The following is a 21,558-nucleotide window of genomic DNA, read 5'->3' on the forward strand; positions in this document are numbered from 1 at the left end:
GTTTTTTTGTAGCTTAATTCCACTGTCATTTCTTACTCAGTGATGAAAGTTAGATGACTTCGTTCTTGAGGGATGAAAACATGAAGGAAAAGTTGAATGCCTGTATAGGACACTGTTATTTCTTGTCTTCTCCTGCTGCTGTTTATTCCAGGATAAGCTACACAGGAGTACATAGCTTAACAGATTATAACTTTTGCTAAGAAGCATTGGCATTTGCACTCAGTAAAGCACACTCATAACCACAACACAGAAGATTCACCCCCAAACTGAACCAGTCCCTGACATCTCTCAGTTACAGCTTCATACACAAAGATATTTTCCCCCCCCATGAGAAACCTACTCATTTTCTAAATAAACACTTGAAGACAATGAACTCTAGCCACTGAACTGCCTGAAAATTCAGTTAGCAAGGCCAGGAGAACAAAAATTAAAAAAAAGAAAAAAAGGAAGAAAGAAAAAAAAAAAAGATCTGTGCAGTTCCAGAAGATTTCTTACAAAATTAAAAAAAAAAAAAAAAAAACCACTAAAAAGAGACCAGGTACAGAGTTTTGTCTCTTTTCAATAAATACCACAAAACTGCTGAAGAGGAACTGACATCAAGAAACTGTCAGGAGGCACCAGATGAAGCAAAATTACTTATTCATTCCTAAACACTCAAGCCTTTGGTAATTTGTTGCAGAGGTTTCTTTGTTTTTAACTACTCGGATAATGTAACTTTATGGTTAGTAACTTTGTATACTGAGACCTCCTTTCAAGAAGCCTCCTAAGATAGCTAGGAAGAGCAGGCAAAAAAGCCATCAGCAGATAAGTATTTCTATATATTTGGTTCTGAACATTCAGTTCACAGGGATGAACAGACTCTCCTCTCCAGTGTGGAAATTCTTAATCCTTGAAACTTTTTAAGCAGATTGACGTGCCAAATTTTCTTTAGAGGCTTTCTTGGCACTGTGGAAAGAAAAGAAATGAAACACAGATGCATTAAAGAGAAGGACACAAGGTGCTTGTTCCATTTGTCTTATTGAAACTTCAGTTTCAAAACTACTTATCAGAAGGAGAGTTATGTGTTCAAGCATTCCTTGGACACTGCTGTATTTTACAAGTGCATGACAAAGACACACCTGTCTCAAGGGCTCACCAGGTCACTGCCCTGGAGTGAAGATCCACACGTGCTTCAGATCTCAGTCTACAAACATCCCCATGAGACCTGTCATTCATAGCAACTGCACTAAAATAAATATAACCCCTTCTTCAGTTCAAACTTCAGTGAATAAAGTCCAAATAAAATTGGTCTCACAACTGAAAGTTTACTTAAGGTCAGAAAAGTTGCTAATCAAAAAAGAAAAGTGCACTTGCATGTGACTGCTCCGCTTCTGTACCAGCCTCTAGATCTGCAGCTAGCTTGTGAGATGAAGAACTCAGTGCTGACTCAGAGCAGATGCCTGAATATCTTTGCATTAGGGGTGAATCTTAGGCATCTCCAGACATAGGAAAGCTTTCCTCTATCTTTGGATTTGGCCTGTAAATACTCTTCAGCTGCTGTAAGAGCTTGAGAGATAGCGACCTGTACTTGCTTTGCAGATGTGCTAACAGCCACATAAGGAGACAGTCAGAGATCCACAGCTGGGGGTTTTAAGCTAGGCATAAAGCTGCCTCAGGTTTGATTGAGTTGTGATGCTTCTGAATTATTCAAATGAGCACAGAAATTAGCCAAATCTTTAAAGTTGCATGAGATCCTCCCACAGCTTTAAGACAATAATGTTCACTCTTACCCTCCCCTCTTCCTGTTGTCAGGCTGCTCCAGGCACTTCACAAATATTGCTGCCTCTTCACCTTTACCAAGACGTGAGCTGCCATCTCGAGAACAGAATACCACCCTGTGAAATAAATACTGGACATTCAGATCATATTTTAATTGTAGAAACAATACACCAAGAAGTAGCATTCATACTACCATGTGGGTAGTGCTACTTCACAAGCCTGTGAGAATCACTGAAAGAAAATTATTAGAAAAGAATTCTCAAAAGAATCTCTACGCAAGAAAAACTGGGAAAATGCATTACATACAGGCCTCAACTTGCAGCCTAAGTTTTATTAGTCTTTTGCATAAAAATCTTTTGGCTAAGAGACCAGAGGCTCTACCATAACCTTTCGGATTTTTATTTACTACTGTCGTATGACTTTTTCCTCCAGGTTAATGATCTTGGAAGAAAGCCTTGTTCCCTTGAATATTTGCACAGAGTAGGCTGCCAATTCCAGCAAACCTAAGTGGTTGCTTTTCTATTTATCAGTGCTTTCCCAACCCCCATATTTGTTCAGCTCTGATAACTGCTTTTTGATAAAGAGACTGCCTTGTTTATTTAAAGGAGTAGCACACTATTCACAACACTACATGGGATATACACATTCTCTGTTTCAGAGGAATTTTTTTTTTACTAACAGAACTCACATCTAATGAATCTAAAGATTCATTGAGAAGATTCTGGTGAAAGCAGCACTGATTCAACTAAGTGCTGTTTTAGCATTCATGTATTAGCAACATCCTGCAATATTTATGTGTTTTAGCTCCCACCCAGCCACTCAGCTATCCCCAAACTCCCAAGAAAACCCAGCTTATTATTTCCTGTGCAAGTGCACTTTTTAGAAATCTTTCCAAAATCTCCATCTCTGAAAGAAAACCTTAACAAACATCCAGTAAATGAAAGGAAGAGAGGAACTGAAAACATAATCAGAACTGCCCGCTCAGAGATCCACTCCATACTGTAAGCAATCTGAGGCAAGAGAGCAGTGAGATGCAAATGAATTCTGTAGGAGCAAAATTACAGACTGTAGATCCCAGTGGGAGCAAACGGCTGAATCTGACTGAAATAAATGCAGGTTTGGTGCTGCACAGAGTCTTGACTATCAGTGCTCCACTCATTTGTAACTACTTCCCATGTTTTGTTCCTGCCCAGGAATAAGAAAACACTAGCAAGTACAACTCAAGGCAATCAAAGCAAATTACTTCTTTTGAGTTTCGCCTGACTTCACCCTGACTCTCTGGATTGTGAATGTAAATGGAGTCCACCAGTCTGACCAGCTGAAAAAGGTATCTTTCTCCCACTGCAGCTTTAGCATAAGCAAGTCACCAATGTCCACTTCTGTGTAGATCAGGAAGGAGAAGGTCTTGTTGGAGGAGACTTCAGGCCTACAAGGAATCAGAGAAAAAAAAAATGCCACTGGAAAAGTCTTAAGAGCCAGAAAGGTTAATCAGTAGTCTTAAGTAAGCAATGGAAAAATCAGAAGGGTAGTAGCTTTCTAATATTAAAAGGCAGAAAACTTGAAGAGAAAACAAAAACAAACCAAGACTTCCTGCACTTCAGGAACTATCCTCCATAATTCTGATGGACAGAAAAAGATAAAGATACCTGACAATTTTACAGAAACACTAGGAAAAGTTTCTGCCAGAAGCTAGAAAAAAAGTCCTGGGACAACCATGCAAGAGGTATCTTCTCCACTGCTGGTGTTTCTCAGAGCTTTGTTAGAAAAGCACCAGCCAGGAACAGTTTTGGTAAAGCATTTCCTTGTTGAGAAAACACACCTTGGTGCTTCCCAGCCCCATTCCCTTCCAGCCCACACGCTGAGTATGAAAGCATTGATTTATGCTTCACCACAGAGCTTTGGAAACATGCCTCCCTCAGCTTCCACCTTGAGGACATCTAACAATTAACTCCAGGTCACATTGCAGTTTGGAAAGAGCATTTACACAGGTGGAACATTACAAGCATCTAGAAAGGGAGATGGCGAAAACAAAAAATTCTTATTAGTCTGACCTATTGCTGACTTTTTCATTTCCATGTTACAGACCTCTTATAAGAAATGGCTTCTACAGAGCTTAGATCCTTAGCTTTTACAGTGGATCAATGATGCATCTATTTGGTCAATGACAAGAATAGATTCTGGAACCCTGTAAAATGGCCTTCCATAGCTAGAAGCTAGAACCCCGAGTATTTCAGAAGAGGCTTTTAACTGATTTGGGCTAGACTAAGCAATGCATAGTTGTCTTTTGTAGCTACTCACAGCGTGAAAGCAATGTTCTCACTCTCATCTAGAGTGCCATACAGAGAAATCAGGAATGGCTGGTCTACTTTGGTCACATTCGTCTTTCCAAAGAAATGTATCTTGACCTGATAATGGAAGACTGGAAGAAGAACACAAAAGAAGAAGCCATTATGAAAAAAAATCTCAAGCTCCAAAGAGGCTGCAGGTGGCAGCTACACAAAAAGCCCTGCACATATCCTATGTGGTATATATAAGTATCTTTAAACCAAGCTCTGTGGGTATACAGGACAGTACACTAGACTTGCAACCCTTGACATGAAGTGAAAGAGCTGTGTCCTCCTTATACAGGAGTTTTGGTGAAGAGAACTCAGGCTCTGAGACCACAGATTAAGACTCAAAGACCAACAAAACACTGTTCTTGCAGCTCCATCACACAATGCACAAAGCAATGAACATACCACACGGCACTGTCAAAGCTAGGGAGAAAATAAGTAAAAAAAAAAAGAAAAAACTCCAACAGTTGAAAGTCATTCAGTTCTTTCTGCAATGTCCATTGCAGGCCTACCACTGTGGCAATGGAAGCCTAGAACTGGCGTGAGATTTTAACATGGGGGTGGTATTCCTCTGGCAAAAGCAGTGTGAGCCCAAGAAGTCTGATGTCTCCACATCTTTAAATAACTTACCTATCAGGCTGGGCTCTTCTGATTATTTTCCTAGCAGCAGAAAAAATCCAACTGGATGAAAATACTGAGAAAATTCAGAAGATTCAGTTGTTCTAAATCGAGTCATTGTCTGGGGCGCAGAGTAAACCCTCTTTTCATTTTGTCACTTAGACATTTGTTTCAGAACACCCTCCATCTTGTACTGTAACTCAACCATCACACCTTGAATAAAATGACATTGATTTTCTAATCCTACACTTTAGCTTGCAGGTAAGCTAAACGCAGACAAGCTTGACCCCTGCTCACTGTAGGCATCAATGCACCAATACTTTCACTTGCAGAATGGTTCAGTGTGCACAGTGGTTATAGGTGATGGTTGGATTTCATGATCTTAGTGGTTTTTTCCAACCTTAGTGATACTATGAGCCCACTCTGATTCACAAAAAATCTGGACAAAAGCACTAGCCGTGCTTAACAGTAAGCCAGAAGAACCTACCTTTGTAGGGCATCTGAGCACGAGTCTTCAAGTACATTTTGGCGCTTCTCTTTGTTCTCACTCTGTTGACTTTATAACCCAAGTTGTTGCAACGGTTCTTCCGGCAGCTTAGGCAGAGGCCCTTCTCAAAGGCCTCCTTTGTGTTGCAGCGATAGGCCATGCTGGGCTTCTCTTCATAGAGGAGTGAGTCAATGAAGAGATGGATGGATCGCTCATGAGAACACTTCACCAGCTGATCCACATCTTCAAAGAAAAAAAAAAACACAATATATATGCAAGCCCTAAACAGTGACATAAACAGGTAAGAAAAACTAGGGCCTAGGTGGGCTTTATACTGAGTTTTGAAAGCAACTTAAGGAGCAACCCTAAGACACCTAAAGCAGAGATATGGATGCAGATCTCCCTTCAGATGTTATACTTCAGATGTTCGCTTCAGAGCGGCCTCACCTGAAAAGCCTTTTTCAGCAATCAGGCGCAGAGCTTCACCCAAGTTGCAGCCTGGCTGGAAACCTCCACCATTAGGGTAGATATCAATGTGTCCAACAGGCTTCTGAATCCCAATGCTGCGATCTGGAGAGCCTCGAGTGTAGGTGTGCAGAACATCCACAAAGTCAGCATCATCCGGGGAGAGGCGGATAGGGGCATCAGCATACTCAAAGGTGGGACCAGCAGGATCCAGACCTTTATGGCAAATTACAAAGGATAACTGAGGTGACCATCCACCGAAACACTGGCAATGACAGAAAATGACAAACTTGGGTACCACACTGCACTGGACTATTCATATGGCAACAGTGAAGACATTACAGTGGGATCATTTAAGTAACATCTGTGAAGACAGGAGAACCAAATATGCTACCTGTACATGCTGTCACTATTTCAAGGAGGAGGTGTACATGAACACCTGTGAAGAAGCAGATAACTTCTCCACAGTTGTAGGGTTTTCTGTGAATAGGAGATAAGGTAATAAATATTTTCCTCAGTGTCTTCCCCTCTTGTCATGAAACAGAGATAAATTTCTATTTGAAGTGTACGAAGCATGGAAAGCATCTAGCTGCTCTCTACTAGTGGAACTCAGAAATATAGATGAGAGCTTCACTGTCCACATGCCTAAGGGGAGTGACATTCTAACATAATAGTGTCAGTAATACTGCAGCTTAACATTGAAAAAAAACCCAGATCCATTCTGCTAGCAAGCAAGAACTCCCATTCATAATGCAAGCACAAACAGCTTTTGTTACAGCGCCATCTCTGGCAACCAGGCAAGCTACTTATGAGGTGGCTGATAGAGCTGTCCCCACAAGACATATTTCCTGCACCCAGCTCTGCCCACCCAGATCGGATGAACTTACTGAGAGCTGCCTCCCTCTGCCATGAGAGCTTCAAGGACTACATGCCATCACTTCCTGTGCTTAAAGGCACATCCTGGATACCAAGGGACAACTGTGAGGGCTTGACATAGGGCCACTGGTGTTTAAGTGATTTGGCAGCTTCAGTGAAACCAACAAAACAGGTGGCTGAGAGGAAGGAAGAGTAGAGGAACTAATGCTCTGGCCACCTGATATAATCTGCTGCCTTTCAGGAATCAGCTCTTCCTGAAGCCTAGGCCACTCTGCAGCATGCCCATGGATCTGAGATCACAGTGGGTCTCATTGAAAAGGCCCTTGAGACTAGGAGGAAGGGATCTGGGCTGGTCTGAATGTAGCTCAGAAGTTATCTTGGCAATGAAGAGATGAGATGAGTGACTTTTTTATTCTTATTTGCTGATGAGGTACTTCTTTTCTCACTGAAATTAGTGCTAGGGCAAGGAAGGACTCAACTCACCAGCTGCTGGGCTGCAAACTAAACAGTTATGCCCCAGCACGCTACTTTATCTAGTACACTGTTAAGCCTCCAAAATTAAGAAAATGGCTCTAAGTAGATATCTAAGTATGCATGTAAGCCAGTCAAGTGTAACTGTGTTTCCTTACCCATCCAAAAATTCTTCCCAGTACTATTTTCAAAAAGATTTGAGCCTGTTACAACATATTTTTCAGTAACCCACAGCGGATTTCTTCAGATCATTTATCCAGCCTCCCCCTGAACCCACACAGATCTGCACATAAAGCATCCCTCAACAATGAGCTCTGCAGGTGACTACAACCACTGCAGGAGGATCAACTTCCTGCTCTTCCTGTAGAGGATCTCACCACCTGCAAGGGATGACCATCTGGATGAAGACAACTACCCAAAGTTCTGCTGCTGCAAGGGAGAGATCAACCCCAGAACATACATCCAGCAAGCTACAAGCCCATTCCCCAAGCTAGTTTCTTCATGACTGATAAATCCACCTAGTTACTCATTTCTCATGCAGAAGCAGAGTGAGACTTCTCACTCACTACCCTTTTCTGATCTTCTGTGAACTTTTTCCTGCTCTACTACATAAATATCAGACTCTGATTCAATGTAGAATGAACACATAACCTAATTACAACCAACAAACAACAATTATTCTGGTAATTTCAAAGAAAAATAATATTTCAGTATGAAGAGAGGACTCTCCACTCTATAACTACAGGTTTTCTTACCAGTAATTCTGTTCACCTTCTTCTTGGTTAGACTCCCAGCAATCCCAGCAGCATGAGCACCCAGACTGTACCCCAGCAAATGGACTCTCTTGAGAGGGTAATTGACTTTCTCCTGCAGAGAAGAGCTTTGTTTAAAATCAGATGTCAAACAGGACAGCATCAGATGACAAAGGAAAATATTTTATAAAACCCGTGACTCCTCTTTGGACTACAAATAACAGGAAAAACACTAAATATAGTCGACATAACTTAGTTCTATAAAAGACTGTCTCAAGGTAAAAAAATCTAAATAGAGAAAAATGCAGAATTATGGACAGAAATACAGCTGTGCATATATAGACAATATATTATTCTGTATATTATAACAATGCTTTCAGCCATCCTTTCTGCTCAGTTCTTGGATCACCTTAATATTTCCCAAAGGCAAGGCACATTTCTAACTGTTCACCAAGTGGTGGCTCCTATACAGTATATAGGAACTTGTTTCACAGCTACATCTTACAGAGCCTTCTGAAATCTTCTGTGGACGCAGAGGACTCCACTAACCACAAGGTGAATAAATCACTGGGCTGCAATATAAAAGGCCTCCTTGTCTAAGGGAAAGCCTGGGATTTTACCAGCCTAGCAGAAACACTGTCTGACACTGCTTAACTCTGTCTACCCAAAAGGAGACAATTAACTCTTAATGTCTGCTGCATCAATGGCATGAAGATAAAAGTGCTTCATCATTGCCATTGTGTTCCCTAGATTACATGTGAGACACACATGACTTGGTCTTACCTCCATCCAGTCAATAAACATAGCAACATCCTTTCCCACCAGCTTTGTGTATGCAGCGGACACTGGGTAGTGCTGCTGAGCTCGAACAAGCCAGTCCACAACAATGACATTTGAATCAGGTTCCCTCTTGTATAGAGCATCCACCAACTTTGGGACCCAGCTTTCATACATTCCTGTCACCTGTTATGGTTTAAAAGACAAAAACGAGACATCTTGATATTATGTGTGGCATATAGACACCAAAGCATGTAACACAGTATCAGGAGTGCAATCAAAAGGGACATGCGTCCCTTTTCTTCTTACCGTCCACCCATGGATCACCACAAAGGTTTTACTGGTATGGTTGAAGTTACACCGTGACAAGCTGTCCATCTGCCCAGGAACCAGGTAGCAGACATCCTCATCAGGCTCTGCAGGTGTTCTTAAGGAAAACTTGCTTTCGATTCCCTGAAAATTCATCTCAGCTTCTGCTAGGCAAGATCATATTAAACACAGATGAGTGGTTAAGAAGTATTAGGACTAAAAGAAGTCACAGTATATGATGCTGAAGAGAGATTAGGAACACCCTAGAAATGGAACATGCTGTTTTCATTTCTCTCAGTGGCCACATAGAAGAGAAATAGAAAAGTGAAAACTACTCATTCTCCAAAACCACTGCTAAAGCAGTGAGAATCTAGCCTGTTGTCCAATTGGCATAAGTTCCTTTTAGGAGTCACAGTAGAAGCAGGAAAGCAGCAAGTTCCCACCATATTACTATATATTTTGATGGCACATCTTCTACATCACTTCATCACAAATATCACTTGTTTATCAAGGTTTTTTTTAGGACACAGTAGTCACAGCCCATTAAAAATATGAGCTGTGAAGTCCAAATCTTATAAAACACAACTATTTTATCAACAAAGGAAAAACAGTAGGTATCAGATACATTATTGTCTTGGCCAGAGTGACCATGAAATGGTGGAGTTTGCTACTCTTGGTGATATCAAGAGGGTGACTAGCAAAACCACTACCCTGGACTTCCAGAGGGCAGACTTTGACCTGTTCAGGACGCTTGTTGCAAGGGTCCCTTGGGACTCGCTCCTGAGAGGTAAAGGGATCCAGGAAGCCTGGATGCTCCTCAAGATGGAAATCTTAAAGGCATACGAGCAGGCTGTCCCGGAGTCCTGTAAGTCGAGCCAGAGGGGAAGAAGACCAGTGTGGATGAACCGGGAACTTTTGTTGAGACTCCAGGAGAAAAAGAGAGTCTATGTCCTCTGGAAGATGGGACAAGGTTGAGGTTCTCAATGCCTTCTTCACATCTGTCTTTAATAGACAGAACAGTTATCCTCAGGGTACTTTTCGCCCTGACCTGGAAGTCTGGGACAGAGCACATAATACACCCACTGTGATCCAAGCAGAGATGGTCAGAGATCTACTCCTCCATCTGAACTGCCACAAGTCCATGGGACCAGATGGGATCCACCCAAGGGTGCTGAGGGAGCTAGCAGAGGTGATTGCCAAGCTGCTTTCTGCCATCTATCAGCATTCCTGGTTATCCGGAGAGGTCCCACAAGATTGGAGGCTTGCCGATGTGACTCCCATCTGCAAGGAAGACCGTAAGGAAGACCTGGGGAACTACAGGCCTGTCAGCCTGACCTCGGTATCAGGGAAAGTTATGGAGCAGATGATCTTGAGGGAGATCACACGGCACGTGCATGGCAACCAGGGGATCAGACCCAGCCAGCATGGGTTCACAAAGGGCAGGTTGTGCTAGTCCAACCTCATCTCCTTCTATGACTGGGTGACCAGACAGGTAGATGAGGCTGTCGATGTAGTCCACCTGGACTTCAGCAAGGCCTTTGACATGGTCTCCCACAGAATTCTCCTGAGGAAACTGGCAGCCCGTGGTGTGGACAGGCTCACTCTTCTCTGGGTGGAGAACTGACTGGAGGGCCGTGCCCAGCAGGTAGTGGTTAATGGAGTTAAGTCCAGCTGGCGTCCTGTTACAAGTGGTGTCCGCCAAGGGTCAGTATTGGGGCCCATCTTGTTTAATATCTTTATTGATGACCTAGATGAGGTGATTGAGTGTACCCTCAGTAAGTTTGCAGATGACACCAAGTTGGGAGGATGTGTCAATCTGTCTGAGGGTAGGGAGGCCCTTCAGAGGGATTTGGATAGGCTGAACAGCTGGGCTGAGCTCAATGGGATGAGGTTCAATAAGGCCAACTGCCGGGTCCTGCACTTTGGCCACAATAACCCCATGCAATGCTACAGGCTTGGGGCAGAATGGCTTGAAGAATGTAGAGAGGAAAAGGACCTGGGGGTGTTGGTTGATGCTCGGCTTAACATGAGCTGGCAGTGTGCCCAGGCAGCCAAGAAGGCCAACGGCATCCTGGCCTGTATTAGAAATAGTGTAGCCAGCAGGAGCAGGGAGGTGATCATCCCCCTGTACTCAGCTCTGGTACGGCCGCACCTCGAGTACTTTGTTCAGTTTGGGGCTCGTTACTACTAGAAGGACATTGAGGCCCTGGAGCGTGTTCAGAGAAGGGCAACAAAACTGATGAGGGGTCTGGAGCACAAGTCTTATGAGGAGCGGCTGAGGGAGCTGGGATTGTTTAGTCTGCAGAAAAGGAGGCTCAGAGGAGACCTTATTGCACTCTACCACTTCCTGAAGGGAGGTTGTGGTGAGGAGGGGGTGAGCCTCTTCTCCCTGATAACTAATGACAGGACGAGAGGGAATGGCCACAAGTTGTGCCAGGGAAGATTTAGATTAGACCTGAGGAAACATTTTTTCTCTGAAAGAGTGGTCAGGCACTGGAATGGCCTGCCTAGGGAGGTGGTTGAGGCACCATCCCTAGCGCTGTTCAAGAAGCGTTTAGATGAGGTGCTAAGGGATTTGATTTAGTAGTTGGGTAGGGATGGTGATAGGAGGATGGTTGGACTAGATGATCTTGTAGGTCCTTTCCAACCTAATGTATCTATGAATCTATTAAGGAAGCTAAACTAAAAATGCAGAAGCCTGCATTTTTGAGGTAGTATTTTTATCTATTTAAAATCATCTGATAAACAACACTTGAGGGAAAAATCTTCCCCTGCCTGAATCTTGCACTGGTAGTAAGAAAATGTGGTGATCTCAAAGGATCACATCTCAGAACTTCCACCAGCTTCCAGAATCAAAACATAAGTTATCATTTTTTTCTGCCTGTCAAGGCAGAAAAGTGACTTTAAGCTTCATGCTCACTTCCTCCTTTTCCTGGAAGGAAAGGTAAATGACTCCTACTTGTAAGCCTGATTCAACACTTATGCACCTCTATAACCAGCTGACACTGTCATTAACTGCAGGCTTAAAACCCAATGCCTTCCTGAAGCCAGGCCAAACTTTGGCAATTTGGTTTTAGTGAATATTGATGGTGTGTTTTCCAAGTGCAGCTGAACTCAGGCCAGCTCCATCCTGATCAGTGTTGTTTCCTGGCATCACAACCACAATGCTCTCACAAACTCCTACACATACACACTAATGAATGGTTCCAAGCCATCCAGAAGTATGGTGAGGTCCCTATGCTAGGCACACAGATTTCCAAAGCCTTTCTTTTGCCCATTAAGAAGTTTTTACTAAATCTGGTGCATCTGTATATCTTCATAAAGTTATGCTTCAGTGTGCAGAGAAACTGATCACTGTTTCTCAAATTTAGTTTCTGGTCTTCTCATTCAAGACTCATCGGGGCACACAAATTCATATCTGACCTGGCTCAGCCTTTGGGTAGCTGTACAAAGTCTGTGAGGTGTCCTGGTGCACTTGGAGGGCCATGGAGATCAAGGTCAAACCAAGTCCTCTTGCATGAGGTGCACAGACAGCACACTGGCAGCCAATGCTCACATACAAACGTTGGAGAGACCGCAGTCACCTGTTTAATGCTGCTTGTATTTCTAATCACTTAATGAAAGCAAAGCATGCACAAACAACCTAGCAGGAACAGCTCACTGAACAGAGGCAGAGCACAGCTTTATTTTCAGCCTCAGCTGTGCTAGGCTGGCCAGCTAATCCCAGATAATTATACTGTGGACCCCATTCCTTCTAAAGGATGCAGCTCAGGAGAAACATTTTTTTCCAAATCTGCAAAATGATTCATATAGTGGTAAAGATAAGACTTTGCCTATTGAAAACAAGCAATCTACCAAGTTAAATGCCAGTTTAATCAGAAGTTGTCCACTTCTCATTGTTTTTGCTGATTCAAAACTTCATTTTCTCACAACATGAATGACAAAAAATAAAAAAGAAGCAAAGTCTGATGGTTAAAAATCAGCATAACTTCTCACTCAGCAGCAAATTAGTAAGACCTTAAAAGATCAGGAACAGCTTTCAAATCTGAGGCAATGGCTTTCAATTATGTGTATTTCTGTTCTACACAGGAAGGCAAACAATAATAGTCCACTTGCCCTCTAGTTAATAGTGCTTCCCTTCATATTTAGAAATCATTTCCTTTCTGAATTAAATATCTGATAATCAACCAGAATCTAAATTATACCCAAATCCCATTATATAGTGTTTTCAATTACAAACATATGCCAGAATTTACATTTAAGTTCAGAATACATCTTTTCTAGAAATAAACTTTTATGAAAACAAATTTGCAATGCAATGTGTACCTCATCTTGCTATGTTGTGTAAGGAATCATAGTCAGAAATTATTGTAGCATGCTTTCTGCTCAGAAGAAATATAATGGCGTGCAGCATTCATGCATCTTCAAATCCCAGCAACAAGATACCATCTGGATGAGGCAAGTGTGTATTGTTGGGTTTGTTACTGACTTCTCAATGACATTAATCAGAAGCCATCCTCTAGAGTTGCCCAAGTTTGGCACTGCAAATTCTGTTTGGGTGACAGCATAAGATTGCTCTGCTCCTCATTCTGTGCTGCACACCTTGCAGTACTACCTCATTTCCCACCTGTCATGTATTAAATTTTAGAAGTACAGTACAGAGATATGTACTGAATACTAGAATCATTTACAATCATGGCTACAAAGCAGATTACTCTAGAAAGCAAGCATCTGGCATTTCAATTTTTGTACCTCAGTGTCTCACTCATTTCAAAAAAAAACCCAAAACTAAGAATCAAACTTTATCATAAATGGACTTTTGTCACTGACTTTGCTTTAAATCAACCAGTCTCTTGAATCACATCCTATCTGAGTTGGTCAAACATTGTGACAGTGGATCTCATTCTTCCAGTCTTACACAAAGCCAAAGAAACAGAGAGGCAGCCAACACATGCATACCCCAGGTTAGTTAATGATGTGTTTCAACTTGAGTTGGTTAAACCAAGGAAAATCCTGAAATGGAGAGCCTTCAGCCTTTTTCTGACAGGTGGACAGGAATTCAATTTAATTTGCATCAAAGTTTCACATATTGTAGATGATAGAAATTACACAAAGAAATTTATGTATATCCTTACTGAGATACTGAAGTCATTTTCGGAATGAGATTGCAACTCTATTTCTAAATGAGGCATCAGTGAGAAACAGACCTGGAGCTTCAAATTAGTAGATGAAACAAATCTATGCTTTTGCTAGAAATCACACTTCCGCAGGCTTAGTTCAGCAGGGGTATAAAGGCAAGTGCTGTATGGCAAGAACTTCCAGGAGCACAGTCACAAAAACAAGCCCACAGTAGGAAATAAAGATTTTAGGTCACCTTACTAACCATAAGCTTACAGCAATGCCCAGAAAGGGTTATCTACCTCTTTAGGGAATTAGAAAGGGAGAGGAATTAAGAATCAAGCCATCAGTTTCCAAGTGAAGCTGGCTTTTCTTACAGCTAACACTGCCACCCTCCATTTTAACCTACTCTGATACTTCTCTTAAAAGTTTCACTTATAAAATCTATTTTCATCTTCTAAAAAAAGCTACTGTCTACATCAAGGTATAGTGAACATTTTAGAATTCAGAAGTGCAGAAAAACAGCTAGTAACTAGGAGAAGTCAAGAATTTCATTCTTCTGCTTAAACTTTGTTTCACTGACTTGGTCTTGAAATTTGTCAAACCCTATTCAAACCAGACTCTTGTCAACTCTGAAAGTATCCCACTGACTTAAACATTCTGACACAATATGAATATGGATTCACACACTAATCAAGAGATTTAAGCTCAAATTTCCTTCACAAGAAGCCAACAGCAGCCTGGCAAGTGTTTTTAAAGAAAACCACCACTGGTCAAGTGGGTAGAGATAGTGAGTTTTGAAGAAATGACAGCATCTGGAATACGAATCAAAAACTCAAAATGGCCAGCATCAGGCATGGGATGATAAATACAATCATACTGCATGTACAAGAATCAGTGCACCTCCAATATGGCTTAAATAGGAATCTTTGGTAAACAATATCCTGACATTACCTACACAGAAATGGGGATGCTACTAGCTAGGTGCAAAGATCATCAGAAGTTATACTGCTAGCCTGTGCAAACAGAAGTCCACACACACACACACAGGCAAACATCTGGATATAACCTTAAACATTTACATAACCTGTTGGAGATGAGTAACTCATCCTCCTGCTGATAACCAGCATTAGGACAACACATCCACCAGTTACACTGAACTAAATGAGCTCTGAAGCTAACTGATGCTTGGTTGTAATTAAGAGGCTACAAACAGGAAACGTGATTGCTTCATTGTATCTACACCATAAACTGAAAGCAGACTACCGTGTTGCAACCTGACAAAACCTTTTCCTTGAGAAGGGTTATAGTTTAACCTCGCTGTGAAAGAAGTTCTAGCTTCCTGCTATCCGCAGGGCAGACCCCTGAGGTTAAGTCTGCCCTCACTCCCTCGAGGAAGGAGCAACACCTCCGAACAGCACAGAGCAGTTGCTGCACATGGCTCAGCCTTGCAGCTGGCAGAGTGAGGGCACGCTGTGGCTGCCGTATTGTGTACACGGGTGCTTGCAGCTCACTGAGGAGCTCCCTGTCAAATAGATGCTTACTCAGCTGTAGCTGGGAGGCTTGTAAACTCAATCCAGCAGCAGAGCTTCTGCCATCCATCAGCTCCTCTAGGATATCTGGAATTACCCCAAGACAATAAAACACAATCACTGCCAGGCTGTGCAGTAACATGGAGGAAAGAATGCATGAGAAAGCCACAGTATGCAAGTGCTTCCTGCGCAAAGATGTTCCAGTAAAATTCCTTAGGAGTTCAAGCGCTCAAGCTACTCCACAGCACAAGAGCCTCAGCAGTGAGCTATCTCAGAAGGGCATTGCTTCTGCAGAGGACACACCACGGCTGTCCTGGCAGCTCTTACCCAAACACAGCCATAGTTAAAGGCAACAGTTTGTACCATACAGCAGCATAAAATAATAAATGGTATAACCCCTGCCTCCTGATTTGCACTAGTAAAAATAGAGGTCAGCATGTATTCCAAGCACTGTAAAATCTTTTCCTGGAACACCAATGTTATCTCCACCGACAATATCTTTTCCTATGTTGTTTATTAAATACTCTGGATTCCTGGAGGGCTGGATCATGCATTTTCCATGGTTTCTAAACATCTTTTTACCATGATGTCAAAGAAATAGTGTCAGGCTGAAGGCTTCTACAATTATAGGACAATCACACAACTTGTCTTCATATTGTTTGTTCCTGTGGAGAAATAATGCAATTATTAAGTCTGTGACAAATCAGTTCCTAGAGAAATGGAAACCTGCTCTGGGAAGTTAAGCGTATGAAACTTGGATACTGTGATGAAAACTGCTCTTGATTGCCTTTGATGGCACAAGAATGGATTCAAAATGAGAACATGTTCTTTTGGCTGTGCCCTAGCGCCCCATCATCTTTCTCACGAGCCTTCCAGTTTCCTTATGCACAGAGGAAAAGAAGGCATTTGCAATGAAAAAGCAACAGCAACTGCTACACTTCAGCTTCACCCAACAGCTTTGGGAACTTTTAAGTATGAGGACTTCTAAAGGATCCTCTTGCCTTCCACTCAACGTCTAAGAAAGTAAGGCCACAACACAGCACCACTAACAAATATGAAGAGTTGTAGTGTAACAAAATCAGTCTCTTTGCTTGCTAAAGACACAATCATGTTGTGCATTAACCAAGAGGGTATTAGGAAATACCTAGTAGTCAACATACACATGTGCTACTTTCTCTGTCCTGCAGAGTACCTACACAAAAATTTAGATACTATAGGTGCGTGTCTATAGACATTGGAGGCACCTATTTCTCTTTTAACATTTTCTCCCAATGGATTTTGTTACATTAATAACATTAACTGCTGCCCAAATTCATTATTTTAACAGTGATCACATTCAGATTTGTCTTACACACACTGCAGACCAGGAGCCCTGACAAGCTGGGATGTGGGGCTGTCATAGGGCAACACCTCAACACAGGATTCCAGTCCTGCACGGAGCCAGATGACCCTACTGTGATGCTGAGCCCACCTGCCCCCAGCAAGGGACTCTTAGAAGCCACCTCGCTCCTGGGAAAAACAACAGCAACAACAACAACAACACAACACATACACACACAAGCAAACAAAAAGCAGATCCCAAACGCCCGAACCACAAAGCCTCGCCAGGATTTCCCTAGCAGGATGCGAGTTCCCCCGCTCCTTCTCCAACTCCACCCCACGAACCAGCAGGAACGACGGCTGCAACCCCCACCCCGGGACTCCCCGCGCCACCCGCAGCCCAGACCATCCAACGAGGAGACGGAGCCCCACGTGCCCTAGCCGCTCCCCGTCCCGCCCCGCCCCGCGCACGCTCCGGCTCCGCCGGGGACCTCCAGGGCCGGGGCTGCACTCACCGGGAACTGAGCGAACGGCCCCGCGCAAGCAGAGGCAGAGTGCCGCCAGCAGCACCAATTTCCCCATCCCGTGTTCTCGCTCCATGCAATGTACTGCGGTGGATAAGTTTCAGTGGAGAAGGGAGGGGTGAGTTTAAAAAAATAAAACAGAATAACTAAGCTATACGAAACGCTACTGTAAAACAAAAACAAACAAAAAACCTAAACCAAACACGAAGTGGAACCGAGCCGCTCCGGCAGAAAACCGCAGCAACAACCCCCCACTACCAACGCTTCTCCCTCCTGGCCCCTTAAGTCCCCGACAATATGCAAGTATGCAAATGAGCTCCCACACCCATTGGCGCGCGCCACGGGGCGGGCTCAGGCTGGGAAGAGGGGCCGGGCTGTTCCCCTTAGGGCTCCGCCACCTTCGGGACGGTCCCGGGCACGGCTGTGTGCCGTGTGCCGCGTGCCGCGTGCCGCGTGCCGCGTGCCGCGTGCTGCGTGCTGCGGCAGCGGGCGGGGGTGCCCCGTCGGCTCTGAGCCCTTGGCCTGCGCCCGCTGCCCCCGCTCGCTGCCCCTCGGCGTCCGCTACGCTGCGCTGCCTCGCAGCCCGTCTGTTCGGCTCTTCCCCCACGTTCTTCGTCCTGGCTCCACGCTCTCCGAACGCTAGCTTCCGTCTTTTCCTGTGCTTTTGGATCAAGAAGCAAGTGATGTTCAGCTCGATGCTTGCAGAGCACCTTCTGCTGCTCGCGTGAGAAACCTTTGTCAATGCTTTGTTTTGCCAGAAACGAAGGGGGTGCAAGCCCGGTGTGCAAATTGCTGGAGGTTGCATCTGTGTTCTGGAGAAATGCAGCGTTGCCTTTCTGAGGTTTTTTTTAGCACTCTGTGTGCCCCTCGGCCAGCAGTTTCCCAGTAGTTACCTTTTTGCTGCTGCCACAGGGCAAAGGTTCAGTTATGTAAAGAAATGTAACAGAAATATTATATTACTAACAAGTATTGCTTTTATTTCACTTGTTTCGGCAAGGTGGAGCAAACGCCGTTCTTGGCAAACACCAAGGGCGGTGACCTCAGAGTGAAGACTAAAACTCAAGCTGGGCACAGCTGTTCAATGGGAGGTGGCTTAGGTGGAGCAGCACTGTGTCACCTCTGCAAAGTGCTGATCTGATAAAGGACTGATAAGATCCCAGAGCACGTATGCGATTCTGTGATGTCCCTCAGGATGCAGCTTGAAGTTCCTACACTACCAGTCCTTATTTTTAATATCCAAAAGGCACAGGAAGAATTTAATGAAGGTGCAACTGAGACTTTCCTCCAGCTGAGATAAGCTGGGTGTAAGGCACAGAGCACAGGAGACAGGGTCTGGGAAACTAGGGCAGGGGACAGACAGTGATGAACTGAGAGTGAGAAGAGGGTCCAGAGGGTGGGGGGTGGGAGCAGGAGAAGCACAGTGTGTGCTCAGTGCTTTGAGTAAGTGTTGAGCGTATCCTCTGACTGGTAGTTGCAACTCTCTTGTCAAAATAATGGCAAGAATTTTCTCAGTCTTTTTTTTTGTTTTTTTTTTTTCTTCCCAGCTGTGGTCTAAACAATGTGTTTTCTATTGATCTAATTTAGTTGAAGCTCTATAGTGTAATTTCTCCCCTACAAATCAACCTGGCTCCATCCACATTCAGACATACTTCCTAGAAAATTCCACTCCCTGCAGCCAACATTTAGCAAATGAAGAGAACAAACAATGTAAAACAAGATGCCCTTAACACAGACTGTCAGGCCACCATAGTCACAGGTGATGCTTCCAAACCACTGGAGCAAAACAGGGCATGAAGGCTGTCCCTCCCAGCCTATACAGCTATGCCAATGGCTACTGCAGCAAAATAGTGTGTTAGAACTGTGGTGAGAAGACAACTGATGCAGTGTTAGTGGCACATGGGATGAGATAGAACAGAGCCCTGGGAATGCCTGGGAGGCCAGCGCAGAGGCACTGCTGGCCCCCACAACCTCTGCTAATCTGCAGGCTGTTGTCAGAATTTCAATTCATTTCCAACCCAGACCATGGATCCTATCAATAGCCAAGGGCTGGCAGCAGATCTGCAGGCAGCTTGGAGTAAGATCTAATTTGTTACACTGGAAACGCTTGTTTTCATGATTTTTTTTTCCATCTCATGGCCATGTCTCGTTTTAAGACATAATGTGAAAGAGTTATGCCAAGTGTCCAGCTAAAAGAAAAAAAAAGATTGCAAACAAAACACTGAAACAAAATTTTGATGTGATGAAAGAGAAGAAGCAGGATGAGAAGGGGGCATATGAGTTTTCTCAGATTTTGAATAAGTTGTCTAGATCTGTTGTAAACAGCTGCAAAATAATCTGAAATAATGGGCCTTCGTGAGGGCAGGATGTGCCTGTCCTCCTTGCTGTTGCAGTGCTCAGACACAACACTTCTCCCAGCATTTAAAAAGCATTCCTTCCTTGCAGATGATCATGGTCAGACTGTAAAAGAGCTTCATCAGCTCAGCATGCTTCAGTGCAGCCATCAACTGGATTTGAGTTTTGCTTCCTCTGTAAATTACAAAATCCTACAGGGGAAGCAAAACTCAATCTGTGAATCAGAATGATGTATTGTGCTTGGAGATGCTGAAGTGGAAGGCAACAGAGCTAAAATGCATTATTTCCAACAGGGGTGGGTGGGGAGCATGGAGGCAGGGAGACTGGAGTTGCATAACTGAGCTGGTGCTTGAATTTGCAGACCAAGTGCAAGGTTATAGTCAGAACAAGCCCACACGGGTCTGCCGTGAAACAAGAGCAGGCTGGACTGTGTGGTGCAGCTGGGTTAGACCCCAAGCAAATTCACTGCCTCGCACAACAGCGAGAGGAATCAATGCCAGCACTTATTTCCACTCCACTGCACCTAAGAGAGCCTGAAACACAAAGCAAAAGCCTATGTGTGTGAGAGGGCTAACAGCATGGCTGCGAACATTCTTGTGCTGCTCTAGGTCTCCTTACACATGTAGTTAGATAACTCAGGACAAGAGATCTTCCAAAAAGCATTATTTTCCTAGGAGCAAGCAAAAGCCCCATTTTCTTTATTCATTGCGAGGAGATGCAAATAGGCAAGAGATCTTTGTTTTCACCCTATGAATATTTAAATTTTCCTTCTGTGGAAGAGGAAAAAGGAAACTAAATTCAAACAGTCAGAGTGAACTTTCATGCAATTTCTTCTCTAGTAATTTCTAACAAAAAAGAAGCCTTCCCTCCTGCCTAAAGTTTGTTTAAAGATAGCAAAAGAGGTAGGTATTTGTGAAGAGTACTTCTTGTGAAAACCAGCCACCTCATAATATAAACATGACTTAGTGGTAAGAAATGGCTCTCCTCAGCCCATGAGCAAATGTTCCCACAGTCTCCAGTGCAGTAGCAGAAGGAAAATGCTAAACACCCTTTAGCGTTCTTCATTCCCTTGTTCTTTCTAGGGCTGTGTTATGGCTTGCTGCTCCCTTCCCATGTAGTCTTACCTTGCAGACAAGGTCCTGTCTCACTGATTAGCACAAGGCTTCATTGCTCTTTGCCCCGCTTGCTGATTTTCTGTTCAGAGCAGAAGCTGCCCACATGCTTGCACAGAGTGGCCTAGGCTCCAGCACAGACTGTGTCATGGGCCTGTGCCACTATTTTCTCAACTATGCTTTAATTAATTATCATGCTGCAGGCAGTGCCTGCCAAAGCCAGCATGCTGTCTGGCCAGACACATCTTTCAAAATGCAATGCCAGGGGAGAGACATTCCTGCAGCACATTTGGGGCCAGCAGGGGAGGACAGGCCTCCTTCATGCTCATTGGCCATGGGTTGGGCCCCTCGCTGCCCCTCACACAGCTCCCAGCCCTGCCTGCAGTAGGGTAAAGATGGCGTTGTCTGAAACTTCTGCAAGGTTACGCAAATGTGTGAGGGCAGGGGGGAGAGGGAGAAGGGAGAGCTCGTGTCTGAGTGGCACTGCTCTGTCCCTGTAACACTCAGGTATGTCAGGGAGCAGGGGCAAGGCTCACATCCAGCCTGTGAGGTGTCTGGTGGACAGCCTTCAGCTTCCCCTGTTCCTCTCATGCCATTTGCAAAGCCCATTCTCTACTCTAATCATGGTAACAGAAGCCTCTGCTTGGGCCCCAGTCTGGCAGTCTGCATCCTGCTTGGCTCAGGGACAGTGAGGAGGATGAGGTGGAATGCGTGGTGAAACCAGCGTGGGAAAGCATGTGTGTTGTTCCTGTCT

General features: G+C 44.0%; 1 protein-coding gene across 1 annotated transcript; it reads right to left on the reverse strand.

Moving 5' to 3' along the window:
* Positions 1–487: 487 nt before the first annotated feature.
* On the reverse strand, positions 488–17,436 carry LPL (lipoprotein lipase). Its single transcript, XM_065740700.1, has 10 exons — positions 17,332–17,436; positions 8,847–9,010; positions 8,544–8,723; positions 7,764–7,875; positions 5,644–5,877; positions 5,197–5,439; positions 4,057–4,177; positions 3,002–3,184; positions 1,770–1,874; positions 488–945 (listed from the first exon to the last, which is right to left on the reverse strand). Exons 1-10 carry the CDS (start codon positions 17,414–17,416, stop codon positions 900–902), a joined length of 1,473 nt encoding a protein of 490 aa, XP_065596772.1. The 5' UTR covers positions 17,417–17,436; the 3' UTR covers positions 488–899.
* Positions 17,437–21,558: the final 4,122 nt, after the last annotated feature.

The sequence above is a fragment of the Cyrtonyx montezumae genome, unplaced genomic scaffold (genome assembly GCF_038088225.1).
Source record: "Cyrtonyx montezumae isolate F1298 unplaced genomic scaffold, pur_monq_1.0 scaffold_29, whole genome shotgun sequence".
NCBI lineage: Eukaryota > Metazoa > Chordata > Aves > Galliformes > Odontophoridae > Cyrtonyx > Cyrtonyx montezumae.